Source organism: Prionailurus viverrinus, chromosome B4 (assembly GCF_022837055.1).
Source record: "Prionailurus viverrinus isolate Anna chromosome B4, UM_Priviv_1.0, whole genome shotgun sequence".
Lineage (NCBI taxonomy): Eukaryota > Metazoa > Chordata > Mammalia > Carnivora > Felidae > Prionailurus > Prionailurus viverrinus.
The window spans coordinates 118,289,262-118,306,139 of NC_062567.1; the positions used below are offsets into that span (position 1 = coordinate 118,289,262).

Below are 16,878 nucleotides of genomic sequence, written 5' to 3' on the forward strand. Positions count from 1 at the left end.
TTTGCGCGGAGCGAGCAAGTTCCCTGGCAGGAACCGGTTCCCTTTGGGATTTCGGCTGGGGGATGGGCAAGGGAGATGGCGCTGGCGAGCGCCTTTGTTCCCCACCAAACTGAGCTCTGTTGTCAGGGGGCTCAGCAGCTCTCCCTCCCTTTGTCCTCCAGCCTTCCCGCTTTCCGAGCAGAGCTGTTAATTTATGACCTCCCAGACGCTAAGTCGCGCTTGCTGTCGGAACACAGTCCGCCCGGCCCCTCCGCTTTTGCAAGCCAGACTCGGGGGCTCTGCTTGGCCGGCGAGCCGCCCCTCCGCCCCGGCTCCCTCCCGCCAGTCCGTGGAGCGCGCACCGCCTCGCCGCCCTTCCTACCCTCTTCCGTGGGCCTCTCGTCTGCGTTTGGCTCGGCGACTCTGTTCTGCTAATCCTCTGGCGGTTTTCTGGGTTATTTAGGCAGGTGTAGATGGAATCTAAGTGATCAGCAGGACGTGCGGTGAGCCCAGCGTCCTCCTAAGCCGCCATCTTGCCGCAACTCTCCGGGAGACTCTTAACTATAGAGAACAAACTGATGGTTACCAGAGGGGAGAGTGGGAGCGGGAATGGTTGAAATAGGTGAAAGGGATTAAGCATACACTTATCTTGATGAGCCCTGAGTAATATATAGAATTGTTGAATCACTATATTGTACACCTGAAACTAATATGACACTGTATGTTAACTATACTGGAGTCAAAATGAAAAGCTTAGCAAAAGAATAAATAAAAGAATGCAGAGATAAAACAAACAAAATAATATAAAGATTAAACAAACAAACAAAATAGGTAATTAAGTTAAAATATAGTCTTTAGGGTGGGTCCTAATCCAAATGACTAGTGTTATATGAAAAGGACATTTGGGCACAGAGATATGCAGAGGGAAGGTAATGTGGAGACAGCCATCTGCAGGCCAAGGAGAGAGGCCTTAGGAAAAACCAATCCTGCTGACACCTTGACCTTGGACTTCTGGCCTCCAGAACTGTGAAAAAATAAAGTTTTGTTGTTTGAGCCACTCAGTGTGTGGTACGTTGTTATGGCAGCTCTGGCAAACTAATACCAGCATATTGTGGCTTAGAACGCTCAAGTGGCTTGGCCAAAGTCACAGGCTAGCACATGGGAGAAATAGCACTCAGTTGCTTTCATTCCAGAGTCCATTCTCTTACTTTCCTCTACTTGGGTTGTTCAGGGTGGCTTGGGCAAGGGCCACAAAGTCATGGAATGTAGATGGCAAGGTGACTCAGGAAGATCACTGAGGCAGAACATAGCCTGGCAAGCTGGGAACACCCATGAGAGGGAATCAGGAGACCTGATAGTCAGGAGAAAACCTTTCCCCTTGCCTCTACCCTCTTCTGGCTGTGTGGTCTTGGCCAATCCACTCCTGCTTTCTGGACTAGAGTTACATTTGTGCCAAATGGAAGTATTAGCCTTCCTATGTCTCACTGAACTGTTTTAACCATAATGAAATCATGATATGAAAGTGTGGGGAGAGAGAACTGAATTTGCTTTATACAAATATTAGTGTGGTTGTATATTATCCCTGTTTTAGCAAATACTAAGAGTACTATAGTAATGCTCTGTCAACATTAGAGCATTAGTTTTCCATGCTATTCAAATTATATATGTTCTGATGCCAGAAATTCATGGAGAACACTGGGGCTGCACATTATGCAGAGTCCTAGGACTCTTAGACATCAGTGTAAATGGCAATACATGGCATCAATGCTCAGTCTAGCAGAATGGACTATTAAATGTTTGTGAGGATTAATATAATAAAAGTAGCTGGTATATATTGAGTTTTTACATGTGTTAAGTTCTGTTCTACATGATCTAAATATAATAATCCACTTATGACAATCCTGAGCAGAACCCCACAAAGAAGAAACTATTTTTATAATTCCTAGGTTACAGATGAAGAAACTGAAGCCCAGACATGTTAACTAGGCCAAAGTCACACAGTTAAGTAAGTGGAAGTGTAAATATTCAAGCTAAGTCACACTGGCTCCTGGATTGGATATGGGGTAGAGAAGAAATGAAGCATGCAGGATGGCTTCAAGATTTTTGCCTGAGCAACCAGTGGAACAAAATTATCATTTCTTGGGATGGGAAAGATCTTAGGAATTAATATTTTTGGGGGAAACTCAGTTTGGGTATGTTAGGTTTGAGATGTTGATTATGTGTCCAAGGAGATGTCAATTAAGTCTCTATATGAAAATTGGGATCTGTCAACATATGCATTGTATCTAAAGCCCACAGATGGAATAAGGTCATCTATAGAGTATCAATAGAAAACAAAAGAGATCTGTGGGCTGAGTCCTGGGCATCCCAGTGCTTATAGGTCAAGGAAGTAGGGAATCAGTCTAAGGGGACAAAACAGAGGGAGTAGTCAGAGCATTAAGAAGAAGAGCACATGAGTGTGGTTTCCTGAGAGAAAATAAAGAAGAGAGAGTAATCAGTTGTATTAAGTGCTGCTGATAGGCTGGCTACATGATGACCAAAGATTGGGGACCATGGGAATGAGCTGATGACCTTAAGAAGAGCAATTTTCTTGGACAGGTTGGGGGATACCTGGTTGGAGTGTGTCCAAGACAGAATGGGAGGAGAGGAATTGAGGACAGTAACTTCCAATTTTTCTAAAAAAGGAAGATGAAAAATGGGAGGGAGAGGTAGCTGGAGGAGAAAGTGTTTTTATTTTAAATTTTAAGGTGGGAAAAATAAGAGCATGTTTGTAGACAATAAGAATGATCTAGTAGAGAGGAGAAAATAATTGATGAGATATTGGAGCGGGAATTTCTGGAACAATATCCTTGAGTAGATGAGAGGGTGTGAGATCTGGTTGGCCTTGGGTAGAAGCATGGATAATTACTGAAGAAAAGGTAGAATACATCAGTATAAGTGCAGTTAGGTAGATAGGTACACTGAGAGGTTGTTGAAGTTCTCTTCTGGTTTCTTCAGTGTGCACACATTTATTAAGCTACCACTCTGAGCTCAGTTAAAACTGAAAGTTCCTTCCCTTGTTTTATCATTGCTCTTCACTTTGATTTCAATAAAACCTGCATCTTCCAGTAATTATAGCTCCCTGTATATGTGTATTTCTTCCTCATCAGCTTAAGAGATGAAGGAGGGCAGAGAACATGTCACATTCTTCATTGTTCCCTAACAGTTGGCACAGTGCCTGACACACAGTACTCACTGAATAAATACTTGATGAATTGAATTGAATCTAGCTTACTTGTTTATCTATACATATACTTTAGACCTGATTTTGCTTGAGAATTAAGAAGCTTCCAAGATCATATTCTCTACGGATTGGTGGGAAAATTATTCCTTGTTTCAATCTATTCTGTTAATCATTGTATTAGCTACTTATTACTGAATTTCATATTCATGGAAACTTACAAGGTTTGCTCATTTTTACAAAAACTTGAACATTAATTAGGCCTGGAAACATCCTCAAAAGGGTTACAATATATAAGAAGATACAAATAGTTCCTTTTATAATTGACATAGTGTTCAGTTTGCCAAATTACTTTTTATTTTTTTTTGAGAAAAGGGTAAATTCACTATAACTGACATACCATAATCTGAACCTATAGAAGTCAATGAAAAATCCTACCATCTGGTTAAAAGGTGCCAAAGGATCACCTCCTTAGAAGAACCACCTAGGAAGAAAGGATATACAACCAACTGGGTACATGTTGTGAGAGAAAATGTACCTCCCTACCTCTAGCTAAGAAAAGAATCTGCAGATGGGTTGATTTTCCACTGTGTATCTTTTAAAAAAAATTTTTTTTTCAACGTTTATTTATTTTTGGGACAGAGAGAGACAGAGCATGAACGGGGGAGGGGCAGAGAGAGAGGGAGACACAGAATCAGAAACAGGCTCCAGGCTCTGAGCCATCAGCCCAGAGCCTGATGCGGGGCTCGAACTCACGGACCGCGAGATCGTGACCTGGCTGAAGGCGGACGCTTAACCGACTGCGCCACCCAGGCACCCCTCCACTGTGTATCTTTTTAGCAAACTTTAGGTGACACTAAATTGAAGGTCAAGTGTGATAGTTAGCTCGGTCATTCAATATAGTTGAAGTCTGTCAATACTCTTCCAGCAAGAAATTCAGTAAAGCATATTGTTGAGGACACAGACTTGGACTTGACTTGTATCCCACCTAGTATGACTTAGTTTCCTGATCTGTATAATGGCAAGATAACACTATCTACATCATGGAGTTGTTATGAGATTTAAATGATTTAATGCCCATAAAAGTGCAAAGAATATCCAGAATATCAGTAATTTTAGCCATTATCATTTATTTTAATGACAATAACAACTTTTAGAAATTCAGGCCACATCCTACTTTGGTTTTCCCTTTTTCTTCTTTGGTATACTCTTTGTGACTAGTACACTTACTTTTTTCTCTAATCCTGGTCTTTCTTCTCTGACCATTTTTCTTCCACTGTAGAAAAATCGATGGGACCAATGATGAAGAAGATAACACTGAGCTGAATGAAGAAGGAAGGCCAGTGCAGACTTCCAGGCAGAGGCCCCCACTCTGCAACTGCCACTGCTGTGGCATCCCCAAGCGTTACATCATTGCCATTATGAGTGGGCTGGGATTCTGCATTTCCTTTGGGATTCGCTGCAATCTTGGAGTTGCCATTGTGGAAATGGTCAACAACAGCACTGTATATGTTGACGGAAAACCAGAAATTCAGGTCAGAATGTGGTGGGGGCTCTTTTGGCCATAGCTGTGCAAATGATTTGTTATAGGAAAGAAAGCATGCACCTCTTCCATTGATGTGACAAAAATGTAGAATGGCTAGAATGGCTACCACCTGCCAGTCACTGTGTAAGGTGAGGGAAATAGAATGGTGAACATCACAGGATGGGTGCTTGCCCTCATAGAGATGTACAAGTAAGTAATTATAATTCATAGTTTGGGACGCCAGGGTGGCTCAGTTGATTAAGCTTCCAGCTCTTGGTTTCTGCTCAGGTCTTGATCTCACAGTTCATGAGTTTGATCCCTGCATCAGGCTCTGTGCTGACAGTGTGGAGCCTGCTTGGGATTCTTTCTCTCACCCTCTCTCTGCCCCTACCATCCGGGCACTGTCTGTGTCTCTCTCAAAATAAATAAGTACACTTAAAAAAAATTCATAGCTGTTGGTGCTAAGCTAAAGGTGTTCAGAATGCTGGGTGTCATATAGGAGAACTCTACACCAGACTTTGATATTTTGAAAGAATTCCCAGAGGAAGTGATGGCTGGCTTCGAAAGATAAGGAGGAATTGACAAAGAGTGTTTGGTGGGGTGGGAAGAAGAGTGAAGAAAAAGGAACATATCATGTGTTAAAGACTGTCCGAGAGAAGAGGGAGGGAGGGAGAGAGAAGGAAAGAAACAGAGAGAGAGAGGGGATGGTGTTTGGGAACTGAGATAGAAATCTTCATCTTCATCTTTTCTGTGCAAAGCCAGGTCCCCTTTGGCAACCTGTGGTAGATTTTTAAACACTTTGTCAAAACAATGTTTTAAATTCTTGCAGTAAAATGCACGTGATTATAAAGGAAACTAGTTATAATAGGACACATGTCAAAGTATTTAAAAATTTTTTTTAATGTTTTTTTTAAATTTATTTTTGAGACAGAGAGAGAGACAGAGCATGAGCAGGGGAGGGGCAGAGAGAGAGAGGGAGATACAGAATCTGAAGCAGGCTCCAGGCTCTGAGCTATCAGCACAGAGCCTGACGTGGGGCTTAAACTCATGGACTATGAGATCATGGCCTGAGCCAAAGTTGGACGTTTAATTGACTGAGCCACCCAGGCACCCCTCAAAGTGTTTAAAAATAAAATTCATAATATAGAGACATATGGACTTCTTTATGAACACATCAGATGATAAAATCTAGTAATGGGTCTAACGATTGCTGTAGCTTTGAAGTTTGAAGTATAAACCATAGTTTAAGATAGTGGTGACAGTTGTGATGCAAACAGATTTATAATTTCCACTAGTGATAGAGTCACAGGTAGTGATAACTACTGTGGTTTGTTGCCTACATTCATGATCACAGAAAATGCTAAATTTCAGCTAGCAGTTAGTCAAAATAAAAATGATGATTTTTCCCATCCAAGTTCACAGATCAACGGGATTCCATCCTTGGACTCCAGGCTGAGAACCTCTGTTAATATAGTAGAGCATTAGAGTGAACATCAAGACAGGGAGACACCCAGGTAAATAAGGGTTAGGCCAGGTAAAGCCTGTTAAACCATGTAGGGAGTCGTAGGTGGGCTTTAGGCAGAAAGGTGGTATGATCAAATCCACTCTGGAATAATTGCTGTCCAGCCAGTGATCTCCCGGTGGACTGGGATAGAAGTGAGCGGAAGTAGGAGGCAAAGTTCAAACCAAAGCTGTTGTAGTCATAAGCAAACATACTCTGATGTGACTTAAAAGCATTGTTTTTATGAATCACTGGAAAGATACAATCAGGCTTGCTTCTTAAGTAGTGGGCCTAGAGAAGTATGGAGGCTATGGGGAAAGAAAGGAAAATGTATATGCAGTAGATACCCAATAAACACATACTTCATTGTATTGAACACACACACTGGAATAACTCATGTGGAAATACATACAGATTGTAGAGAGGCATTAATAGTTGTCTGGTCCTTGCCCATATGTGGAGAAACATTTAGATCAGAGTTTCCCAAACTTGTGTTTGGCAAATCACTGTTCTGCTGGCTCTGCTGTGAAGAAGGTGTTATATGAAATGGGGGCCTTTACTGTGCTGTGTCCTGTGAGAACTCCAATTGTGGGGTGTGTGTGTGTGTGTGTGTGTGTGTGTGTGGCATGTGTGTGCATGGTATGCATTATTTCCTGGACTTTACTGTAGAGCACTTTCTTTCATGCCACATCTATTAGCATTACCTGGAACAGTTCCTGCCAAGCACTGATTTGGGAAAATTTGATTTTGATCCATTAAAAAGAAGTATTTAGATGGCTCTGCAAGTTTGTGTGGTTTTTTGGTTTCGTTTTGTTTTGTTTTTAGCTAAGAGGTTATTCTGCCAGATGAAAAGAGCACAATGGAGAGTCTTCTAGCCTCTTTTTTTTTTTTAATTTTTTTTTTCAACGTTTATTTATTTTTGGGACAGAGAGAGACAGAGCATGAACGGGGGAGGGGCAGAGAGAGAGGGAGACACAGAATCGGAAACAGGCTCCAGGCTCTGAGCTGTCAGCCCAGAGCCTGACGCGGGGCTCAAACTCCCGGACCGCGAGATCGTGACCTGGCTGAAGTCGGACGCTTAACCGACTGCGCCACCCAGGCGCCCCTTCTAGCCTCCTTTTGATACCACGGCTGAATTTGTTCTAAAAGGATATGCTAGTTGTTTATTTTTTGGTGGGGAGGGAGTGCAGTAGAAGTGTGATGGGGCAAGCCATGCATTTTTTTAAATAAAGGATGACGTATATTAGTGAAGTTTCAGATGTGTATCACATGCATTCTCCCAGCCTTTTGTGAGCAAGGCCAGCTAATTAAAACTTGTCTGTCGAGGCCCAGATCAAATGAGATGCTGGTTTGCATTTGTTTGTTGCCTGGAAAGATAGGCCTAGGTCAACAGAATCTGCTTTGAGGCATATGGAAAAGACATTTTGATAAACCTAAGGAACAATGCTAGTGTGTGCTCTCTTGTGTCTACGGTTTTCCCTTTGGAGTCTTAGAGACACTGACTGAGATCTAAAATATGCTTTGCATCATTTTTTTCTGGTCTCAAAAACAGGAGTTTGTAGCATTTTGGAAACTCTATGGCAAATCCAATTTATAGCAGGCCATTTCCCTTTCACTCAAATAGAACAAAGCTTACATATCAGGTGAACATGTTCAACCTGATGACAAAGATTTCACTGTTTTAAGAAAGGCTCTAAATGGCTGGAATTTTTGTTTATTTGGTTTTTCATTTTATGGGGGGATAAAACTAGATATTTTTTACTAAAATATTTTTAAATACTCATTTTCAAAAGAGAGAGAGAAGTAAGCAGTATAGATATGTAGGTCTCGCAAATAAGTGTCGTATATTCTACCAGAGGTACACAGTGTAGTTTTAGCTGATGTGTGAATATTCATTTTTAGTTTAATAATTATGAATTTTAAAACATGCAAATCACTTAAAATAGCGTCTGGCATATGGCAAGCAATAAATGACTGATGTTTGAGAAACTTTGCAATCATCTCTTTTTACCCTCAGGATAAGTCCAAACTCCTTCCCATGAAACATGAGTCCGGAAGAGTTCGGATAGGCTTTGGAATTGGCCAGACCTTGTTTCAAACTTGACTTCTGGGACCTTGAATAAATTGCCCTTATGTCTTGGTCAGGAATTGCTGGTTGCAAGGAGTAGAAATGCAGTGAAACCAGGTCAAGTTAAAAAGGGAATTATGGTAGGGCTGTAGGTGATCTCATGAAAGTGAAGAGCAGAAAGCAGGTCTGATGTATATATTTGTGCAGTCTGTGCCCTGGACACTGGGCTCTGTGCCCTGGACAGTGGGGTCTGTGCCCTGCAGTGGGACTGAAATCTAGTCTGTCTTCCTGAGGGGCAGAAAAGGAGTCTTTACCTAATTCTTTCCAAGGCATAAACAGAGGCCCTGCCAGGAAGACAGAGTGGAGCTGACCCTACTGGGAACTAGGAAATCCTAAGCTCAGGTCTCCAGCTTCCTTGTTCCACATGGTCCCTAATCTGCTTCTCTCTGAGTATGCTCTACTGTCCCAGGCCTCTCCATGGACTGTCTTCTCTCCTTTTCCATGGCTTCTCACTGCACTCAAAAGCTAAAGTGCCTTGCCTGGGACCTGATGTACTTGGTTGGCCTTGACTCCAATGAGACTTGTTTTCAGTTCAAGTGTTCGATGTTTTCTAAGTACAATTTCTGGGTTCAGATTGGAGAGAGATGCAGAGAGACAGAGAGAGACAGACAGAGAGAGCCTGATTGGCTACTCAGGAGTGGGGAGGCCTAGGGTGCTGAGATGGGGGGCAGGGGTGGGGAATGTTGTCTGAAGGAAATGTGAGCAAGGAGGCAGGAACCTGGCATTTCTAGCAACTCTTTGCTGACCCTCATTGTAAAATGGGAATAAAAGGCCTACTGGGCAGATCAAATGAGTTACTTGGTGCTGATATATCAAGTGCCTATATTAGTTTCTTAAGGCTGCTTAATTACCTCAGACATGGTGGCTTAAAACAACTGAAATTTATTCTCTCACAGTTGTGGAGACCAGAAATTTGAAATGAAGGTGTTGGGTTACCTGGGTGGCTCCTTTGGCCTAGTGACTCTTGAATTCAGCTCAGCTCGTGATCCCAGGGTTGTGGGATGGAGCCCTGTGTCAGGCTCTGTGCTGATAGCATGGAGCCTGCTTGAGATTCAGTCTCTCCCTCTGTCCTCCCCCTTCTCACGCACGCGTGCCATCTCTCGCTCTCAAAAAAAAAAAAAAAAAAAAAAAAAAAGAAAAGAAATGAAGGTGTCAGCAGGGCCACACTCATTCTGAAGGCTCTGCAGAAGAATCCTTCCTTGCTTCTGCCATCTTTGGGGGCTCCAAGTGTTCCTTGGCTTCCTTGGTTTCCTGTCACAAGTTGTTACGTATTTAACATACATACACATAACTCTAATCCTACCTCTGTTTTCACGTGAGCTTCTTGCTGTGTGTCTTCTCCTCTTCTGTCTCAAATCTCTCTCTGCCTTTCTCTTATAAGAACATTTGTCATTGGATTTAGGGCCCAGCTGGATAATCCAGGATAACTCATCTCAAGATCTTTGATTTTATCACATCCACAAAACCCTTTTCCCAAATAAGGCAGCATTCATAGGTTCCAGAGATTTTGTGTGTAAATCTGGGGGCCATTCTTCACCTAACACAGTACCTGACAAGGTGGTTGGCTTATAGTAGTGGTGCATACATGGGGCCATAATGATTCTAATGGGGTTCAAGAGATGATGAAAATCAGTTCTCAGCAAGCCTACATGCTCTTTGTCATGTATCATCTCCTTTGGAGAATGGACCTAAGCACCATTCCCTCAGAGAAAAGTATGAGCAAAGGTCACTGTGAGTGATAATTAGCTTCTGGATGAAGCAGATCCCTCTGTCTTGGATCCTTGGTTCCTTGGGTTATTCCATGAATGAATGGCAAAGAAGTCTAATCCCTACTTCTTAGTAAGAAAGTCAAGTCTCTACAAGTAGTGCAAAGAAACATTGTTTTTTGGGTCAAGAAGATAAGAGGTCCTGATCTTGACTCTCCTTATAACTAGTTGTATGACCTTGGGCAAGTAGCTTAATCTCTCTAAGCCTCAATTTCCTCATCTACAAAAGAAGAGCCAATAATTACCTCCAGGTGTAAGAATGAAGGGAGGAAATATATAGACAGTGCCTTAACGAAATCATGTCCCTCTTCTGCTCCTAGCTTCCAATGGTTTCCATTCCTTTTGCATAAAAACCAAGGTCCTTATGGTGATTTAAAGGGCCTTTCATCATTTGAACCTCTCTTACTTTAACTCCTACTCTCCTGTCCTTCATTCATTACCTTCCAGTTATCCTGACATCCTGCTATTCCTCTGACCTTAGGGCCTTTACACTTGCTATTTCTCTGCCTAGAAAGTTCTCTCAGATAATGAAGAGCATGATTTGCTCCCTTCTTTCTTTTATGGCTTTACTCAAAAGAAGCGTTCCCTGGCTCCTCTGTCTAAAATTGCACTCTACTGCACTCCTATCCAGCCCTCCCTGTTCCCTTCCCTGCTTTATTTTTCTCCTCATCCCTGATCACCATCTAACACAGTCTGTACTTGTTTACTATCTTCTGTCCTCACTGGCATCTTTGTGAACAGCAATCACTGTCTTCTCCAGTGCCTAGAACAATGTGTGGCACATAGTAGCATAAAATAAAAATTTACTGAGCTAATTTGAATTAATGATTGTTACTTTCATTTTATTCTTTTTTTATTTTCTTTCTTTCTTTTTTTTTTTTTTTTTTTTTTTTGAGACAGAGAGACAGAGCATGAGCAGGGGAGGGGCAGAGAGAGAGGGAGACACAGAATCTGAAACAGGCTCCAGGCTCTGAGCTGTTGGCACAGAGCCCGATGCGGGGCTCAAACTCACAGGCCGTGAGATCATGACCTGAGCTGAAGTTGGACGCTTAACCGACTGAGCCACCCAGGCACCCCTTTTTTATTCTTTTTTAAAAGTAATCTATACCTAAAGTGGGCTTGAACTTATGACTCCAAGTTGCATGCTCCACCAAATGAGTCAGCCAGACACTCCAGTTTCATTTTGCTCTTAAACTTCAACTTCTGAATTGGCAAAATGGGAAATACAGCATAGAGGACAGGCCAGTGTTACATGGACTGTGATCTCCTACGACACGAAGGCAATTCTTGTTTGAGTTAGTATTTACACTATCTAGCACCTGACCTGGCACACAGGAGGCACTAGGTGAATGTTGAATAAATGAACAAATAAATACGTAACAACTTGTGACAGGAAAATAAACCGATGAAAATTTATAAGGCATACTATCTTGATAATTAAGAACCCTTCCTCCATAATAGGAACACCTTACATTTTGATATCAATGCTTTTTTTTTTAAGAGTTTATTTTTAAGTAATCTCTGCACCCAGGCTGGAGTTTGAACTTACAACCCGAAGATCAAGAGTTGCATGCTGTACAGACTCAGTCAGGTGCCCCAATGCTTTATGAAACCATTCATGTATTCACTCATTTGGCAAATATTTACTTGTACCTTCCAGGAATTTATTTTAGGTGCTAAGGCTATAAAGTCAAAAAAACATGGCTGCCACCTTAGAGTTGCTTGCCACCAGTGTGGGAAATGTATGTGTGAATGGCTAGTTTGAGAACAGCATGTTGCACTGGCCATGTCTGTAAGAACAGAGGTCTGTGGGACAAGTGCAGGAAAAAGTGACCACTTCAAAAGGGAGTTGGGGAGTTTTTCAGAGGAAGGGACATTTTCAAGGAGTCTGAAAAGAATGAGTTACTTTGGGAAGAAAGTAAGGAAAGGGAGTCCAGCCCTGGAGACTCACATTTTCAATGGCCTAAAAGTTGTATCATTACTAAATACATATGGGTGTATTTAAGTTTGTACATAATCTTTCCTTGCCCTCACTAAAAGGGAAGCTCATTGATAACAGGGAATTTTTTGCATCCATTGCTATATCCCAAGCATCTAAGAAGCCCTCCAGAAATATTTGTTGGATAAGGGAAGGAAAGAAGGGCCTTGTGGGGTTACTATGCAAGATAATCATTGAAAAATGATGGCCAAATGTTTTTTTACAAACATAACTCTATCTGATTTCTCATTTCAGACAGCACAGTTTAATTGGGATCCAGAGACAGTGGGCCTTATCCATGGATCTTTTTTCTGGGGTTATATTGTGACACAAATTCCAGGTGGTTTCATTTCAAATAAGTTTGCTGCTAACAGGTAAGACAAACTGACATAACATGAATGCAGTACAGATCATAACATGATTTTGTGTTTTTACAAAATCTGCACAGTTGGCTCTCAATTTAGAGTTGCAGAATGAGAGACAGGAGGCATTCCAATAGATGTGGTTCATAGATACTGATCCCATATGATTCTGTTCTTAAGAGTCTCCTTTTATTTACTTTCTTGTCTAATTTTAATTTATCTTTCAATTCCTTTAGTGATTATGGAGTAAAATTAGCAATTGAATCTGAGTCAGGAGACTCAGTTATTTAGTTCCTGGGCCCTAAATAACTCACTTGGTAACCTCTACTGAGTCACTTTTCTTCCTTCTCTGGGTCTTTGTTTCCTCATCTGTGATATAAAGCATGGTTTAGATTGTGTTTGTGTTCTCTCTGACAAGTGACATTCTGTGATCCTATATACTATGTTAATATAGTCTTGTACCATAAAGGTTTTGTCATGTGGGTAGTAGGGGCTTGCCTCTAGATTGCAAGATGTCTTCAGTGCCCTTGAGATTCTGTAATAGCTGTTTGAGCAATTAAATGTGTCCAAGATGGAATGAGCTGCCTCAAGGAGCAGTTGAGTTCTCTGTCAGTAGAGGTATTCAAGCAGAAGAAGATGGCCACTTGGAGGAGATGTAGGGTGTATATGTAGCAGAAAAGGAGTGTACTAAATATTTCCAGCTTCTTTCCAATTGTATGTCCTGTGTGATTTGTACATATATGGAATTCATGAATTGTACATTTTCTAAAGTGGTGTTTCTCAAGCTCTAAAACACAACTCATTAGATGATAATGAAAGCAACATAGTGATTTACCAATGAGCATTTTCTAAGAAAAGAGAGAAAAATAGAAGAGAAGATAATCAAATAAAATAAAACAGAATAGAAAATATCTTAGTTCACTGCACACAAAGTAGTGGTTGAGAAACTTGTTTTAGTTACATTTGTGTATATGATTATGTATTGGATTCAATATAAAATATATTTTATTTTATAGGTCAAGGTCAAAAAAATTTGAAAGTCACTACCATAATATCTAAATATGTACAAGCATGACTTTATTTACCCATGTTCTTGTCAATTTGTGTCCTTCATTCATTGTCACTTATCTATTGTATTCTTTTCAAAAAGTGATAGAATATTGGCTCATACGGTCCTCAAGTTTACTGCTTACACTTCTGCCATAAAAAGAAATCACGCATGATATTTCCCAGCATGTTAAAAGTGCTGAGGCATCATTAATGTGTGAGAAAGGAAGAAAATGCTGCCTGCTCTCTTTTCCCAGAACAGTCTGGTCCAGGCAGGGCAAAGAAGGCAAATGACACTGGGCAGCAAGTTGGGGGCTAAGACAGAGTTACACAGCCTCTTTTGTGCTTGGCTAATCTTATGACACAGCATGCTTTTAGGTAGGGTGGCCTTGTAGTAAAGTCAGAGCAGAATTGCGAAGCAGGAGACACAATCCAAATGTGCAGATGTCATGTGGTAATAGAGTGAGTCAGTTGGGTAGAACCAAGCAGAATGGTGCATCTCCAGCAAGCTCACCTCCTGTTGGTCAGTCTCCAGCTTCAGGACCTCCAGGCCCAGGGGCTGCTCGCCATTCAAGAAGGGCATCCCTATACTGCCAAAAACCTGTCTGTAATTGGTCCAGGGATGAGCTCAGGTATCAAAGTAAAGAAAGGAAAGGAAAGGAAAGCAGCCTAACAGTACAGCTTGGGATATACCAGATCCTAACATAACATCTATTTCTCTTTCTATTAATTTCCATGGTGATTTTCCATGAATGGTGAGGTTCATTCCTGATGTGTGACTAAAGTACCACATCGATGAGTGGGCCTGCCCACTAATACAGTGTTTTGGTCCCTCAGGGTCTTTGGAGCTGCCATCTTCTTAACATCAACCTTGAACATGTTCATCCCTTCTGCAGCCAGAGTGCATTACGGCTGTGTCATGGGTGTCAGAATTTTGCAAGGTCTAGTGGAGGTAGGAGTTTCTTTCCTTAATGTTTTTTGATATTGCTAGATAAAGTATGGTCCTTTAGAAAATTCAGCTTCTGAAGAAAACCTGCTTTGCTTAGTTTTCTAATCTTCCACATTGTCCTGCTATTTTCACTCTCTGGTTTTGACTATAGTTATGAGTACTTTAATGAAAATGCCTTGCGTGATTACAAATTTGTACACAATAAAGAACCATTTCATAGAGTGCAGAATTTCAGATGAGCCAGGAATGATCTTAGAGATGATCTAATCCAACCTCTTTCCTTTAATAAATGATAGGACCGCAGCCCAAATCCTTTAGTTCACATCGCAGGGTCCCTTTCCGCTAAACCAATTTAAATGGATTTATTAATAAATATGTAAATATGTAAATATGTAAATTTACATATCTGTGTAGTGTTACACAGAGATTATGTAAATATGTAAATTTACAAATCTGCGTAGTGTTACACAGAGATTTAACTCAGAGAAAGAGGTAGCATGGTAGAGAGCCAGAAGGTAAATATTTTGGACTTTGCCATATGTTCTGTGGGGCAACAACTCAACTCTGCCATTGTAGGACAAAAGCAGCCAGAGACAATATGTAAGCAAATGGGCATGGCCAAGCTTTAATAAAACTTTTTGGACACTGAAATTTGAATTTCATATGATTTTTACATGCCATGAAATATTCTCCTTTCAATTTGTTTTTACTCGCTCGAAAACCATGAATGCTGAGTAATGTATAGAACTGTTGAATCACTATATTGTACAACTGAAACTAACATAATACTGTATGTTACCGATCCTGCAATTAAAAAGAAGGTTTTTAAAAGAAAATTTTTAAATGTTTATTTATTTGTAAGAGAGAGGAAGAGAGAGAGCATGGGGGGCGAGGGGCAGAGAGAGAGGGAGGGAGAGAATCCCAAGCAGGCTGTGCACTCTCAGCGCAGAGCCCAACGGAGGGTGTGGGGGGGAGGCTCAAACCCATGAACCATGAGATCACCTGAGCTGAAGTCATGAGTCAGATGCTTAATCAAGTGAGCCACCCAGGCACCTCTAAAAAAAAATTAATGAAAAAATAAAAAATAAGAAAATAAAAATGTGAGTTGAGAAAAAAAATGTGAAAACCAGTCCTTCCTCATGAATAGTACAAAAACGGATGGTGTGCTAAATCAGGTCATAGTTTCTCAAGCCCTGATGTAGAGCAGTGTTTCCCAAGCTCAGTCATTCACCTCTAGCCTTTGTCACTTTTGTCATATCCATATACAATTTGTACTATTATTTACCTACAGTGTTTCCCTAGATCAATTCATTAAAAAAAAAACCCCACACCCCAAAAGAACCTCATCATAAGCAACAATATCTTTGAAATCATGGGTTTGATGTGCCAGTTACATTTTTTTCTAAAACCTGTTAGAATATACGTGCACCAATTATGATAAAAAACGTAGGTTGTGGGGCGTCTGGGTGGCTCCATTGGTTAAGCATCTGGCTCTTGATTTCGGCTCAGGTCATGATCCCACAGTTAGTGGGTTTGAGCCCTGCATTGGGGCTCCGCACCGACAATGTGGATTGGGATTCTCTCGCCCTCTCTCTCTGCCCTTCCCTTGCTTGTGCTCTCTCTCTCTCTCTCTCTCTCTCTCTCTCAAAATAAATAAATAAACTTAAAAAAATGTAGGTTGTTGTAGCAACTCAAATATAACTCTAGTCCCACTAGAGGGACATATACTGCATTTTAGAAAATAATGATGGGTGGAAAGAATATGCTATTAACAACCATGAAGACTAGAGTGTAGTCACTGAATGCTTCTTAACCTCAGGCTCTGTATCTTGAAATAAGGGGATGGATCAACTGATTGCAGAAGTCCCTTTCTATACTGATATTCTATAATAATATGAAATATAAAGACCTTTTCCCCATTCCCCACCATTCTTACATTTGAACTGATATTCAAATTTCAGCATCTGTGCTGTGAGTTAAAATAGCTGACACAGGCTACTTGGTATTTATGAATTAGGCTTTTATGTTGTAGCCTGTCTTAAAGAAGCAGGATCTATATTTTAAACAAACAGAAACTGGAGTCAAATAAAATAGTCTGTTTTCAACTGTTTTGCCAGGGTGTGACTTACCCAGCCTGCCACGGGATGTGGAGTAAGTGGGCACCACCTTTGGAAAGAAGCCGACTGGCCACAACCTCTTTTTGTGGTAAGTGTATTAGAATAGCAAGTTTTACTTAGGAATGCTTTGGCTTCAAGTAAAGATCCTACTAGGTACAGTCTATTTTTTTCACATAATAGAAGCCCCAGAGTGACGCAATTGGCCCTAATTGCATCAAATGCTTTATCATCTACAGAGGCAGCTAGGAAAAGCTAGCTTTTCCAGCACCTTTAGTAGAGAAAGGTAAAAAAGAAGGATGTGGTTGT

At 41.0% G+C, this 16,878-nt stretch overlaps 1 protein-coding gene across 2 annotated transcripts in view; it reads left to right on the top strand.

The window, feature by feature from the left end:
• Window positions 1–16,878, top strand: part of SLC17A8 (solute carrier family 17 member 8) — a 54,217-nt gene that overhangs the window by 17,514 nt on the left and 19,825 nt on the right. For both annotated transcript variants that reach the window (XM_047867464.1, XM_047867465.1), the window contains exons 2-5: window positions 4,482–4,734; window positions 12,353–12,471; window positions 14,344–14,458; window positions 16,573–16,660. In XM_047867464.1, coding sequence (XP_047723420.1) covers window positions 4,482–4,734; window positions 12,353–12,471; window positions 14,344–14,458; window positions 16,573–16,660 — 575 coding nt within the window. The remainder of the gene's footprint in view (window positions 1–4,481; window positions 4,735–12,352; window positions 12,472–14,343; window positions 14,459–16,572; window positions 16,661–16,878) is intronic.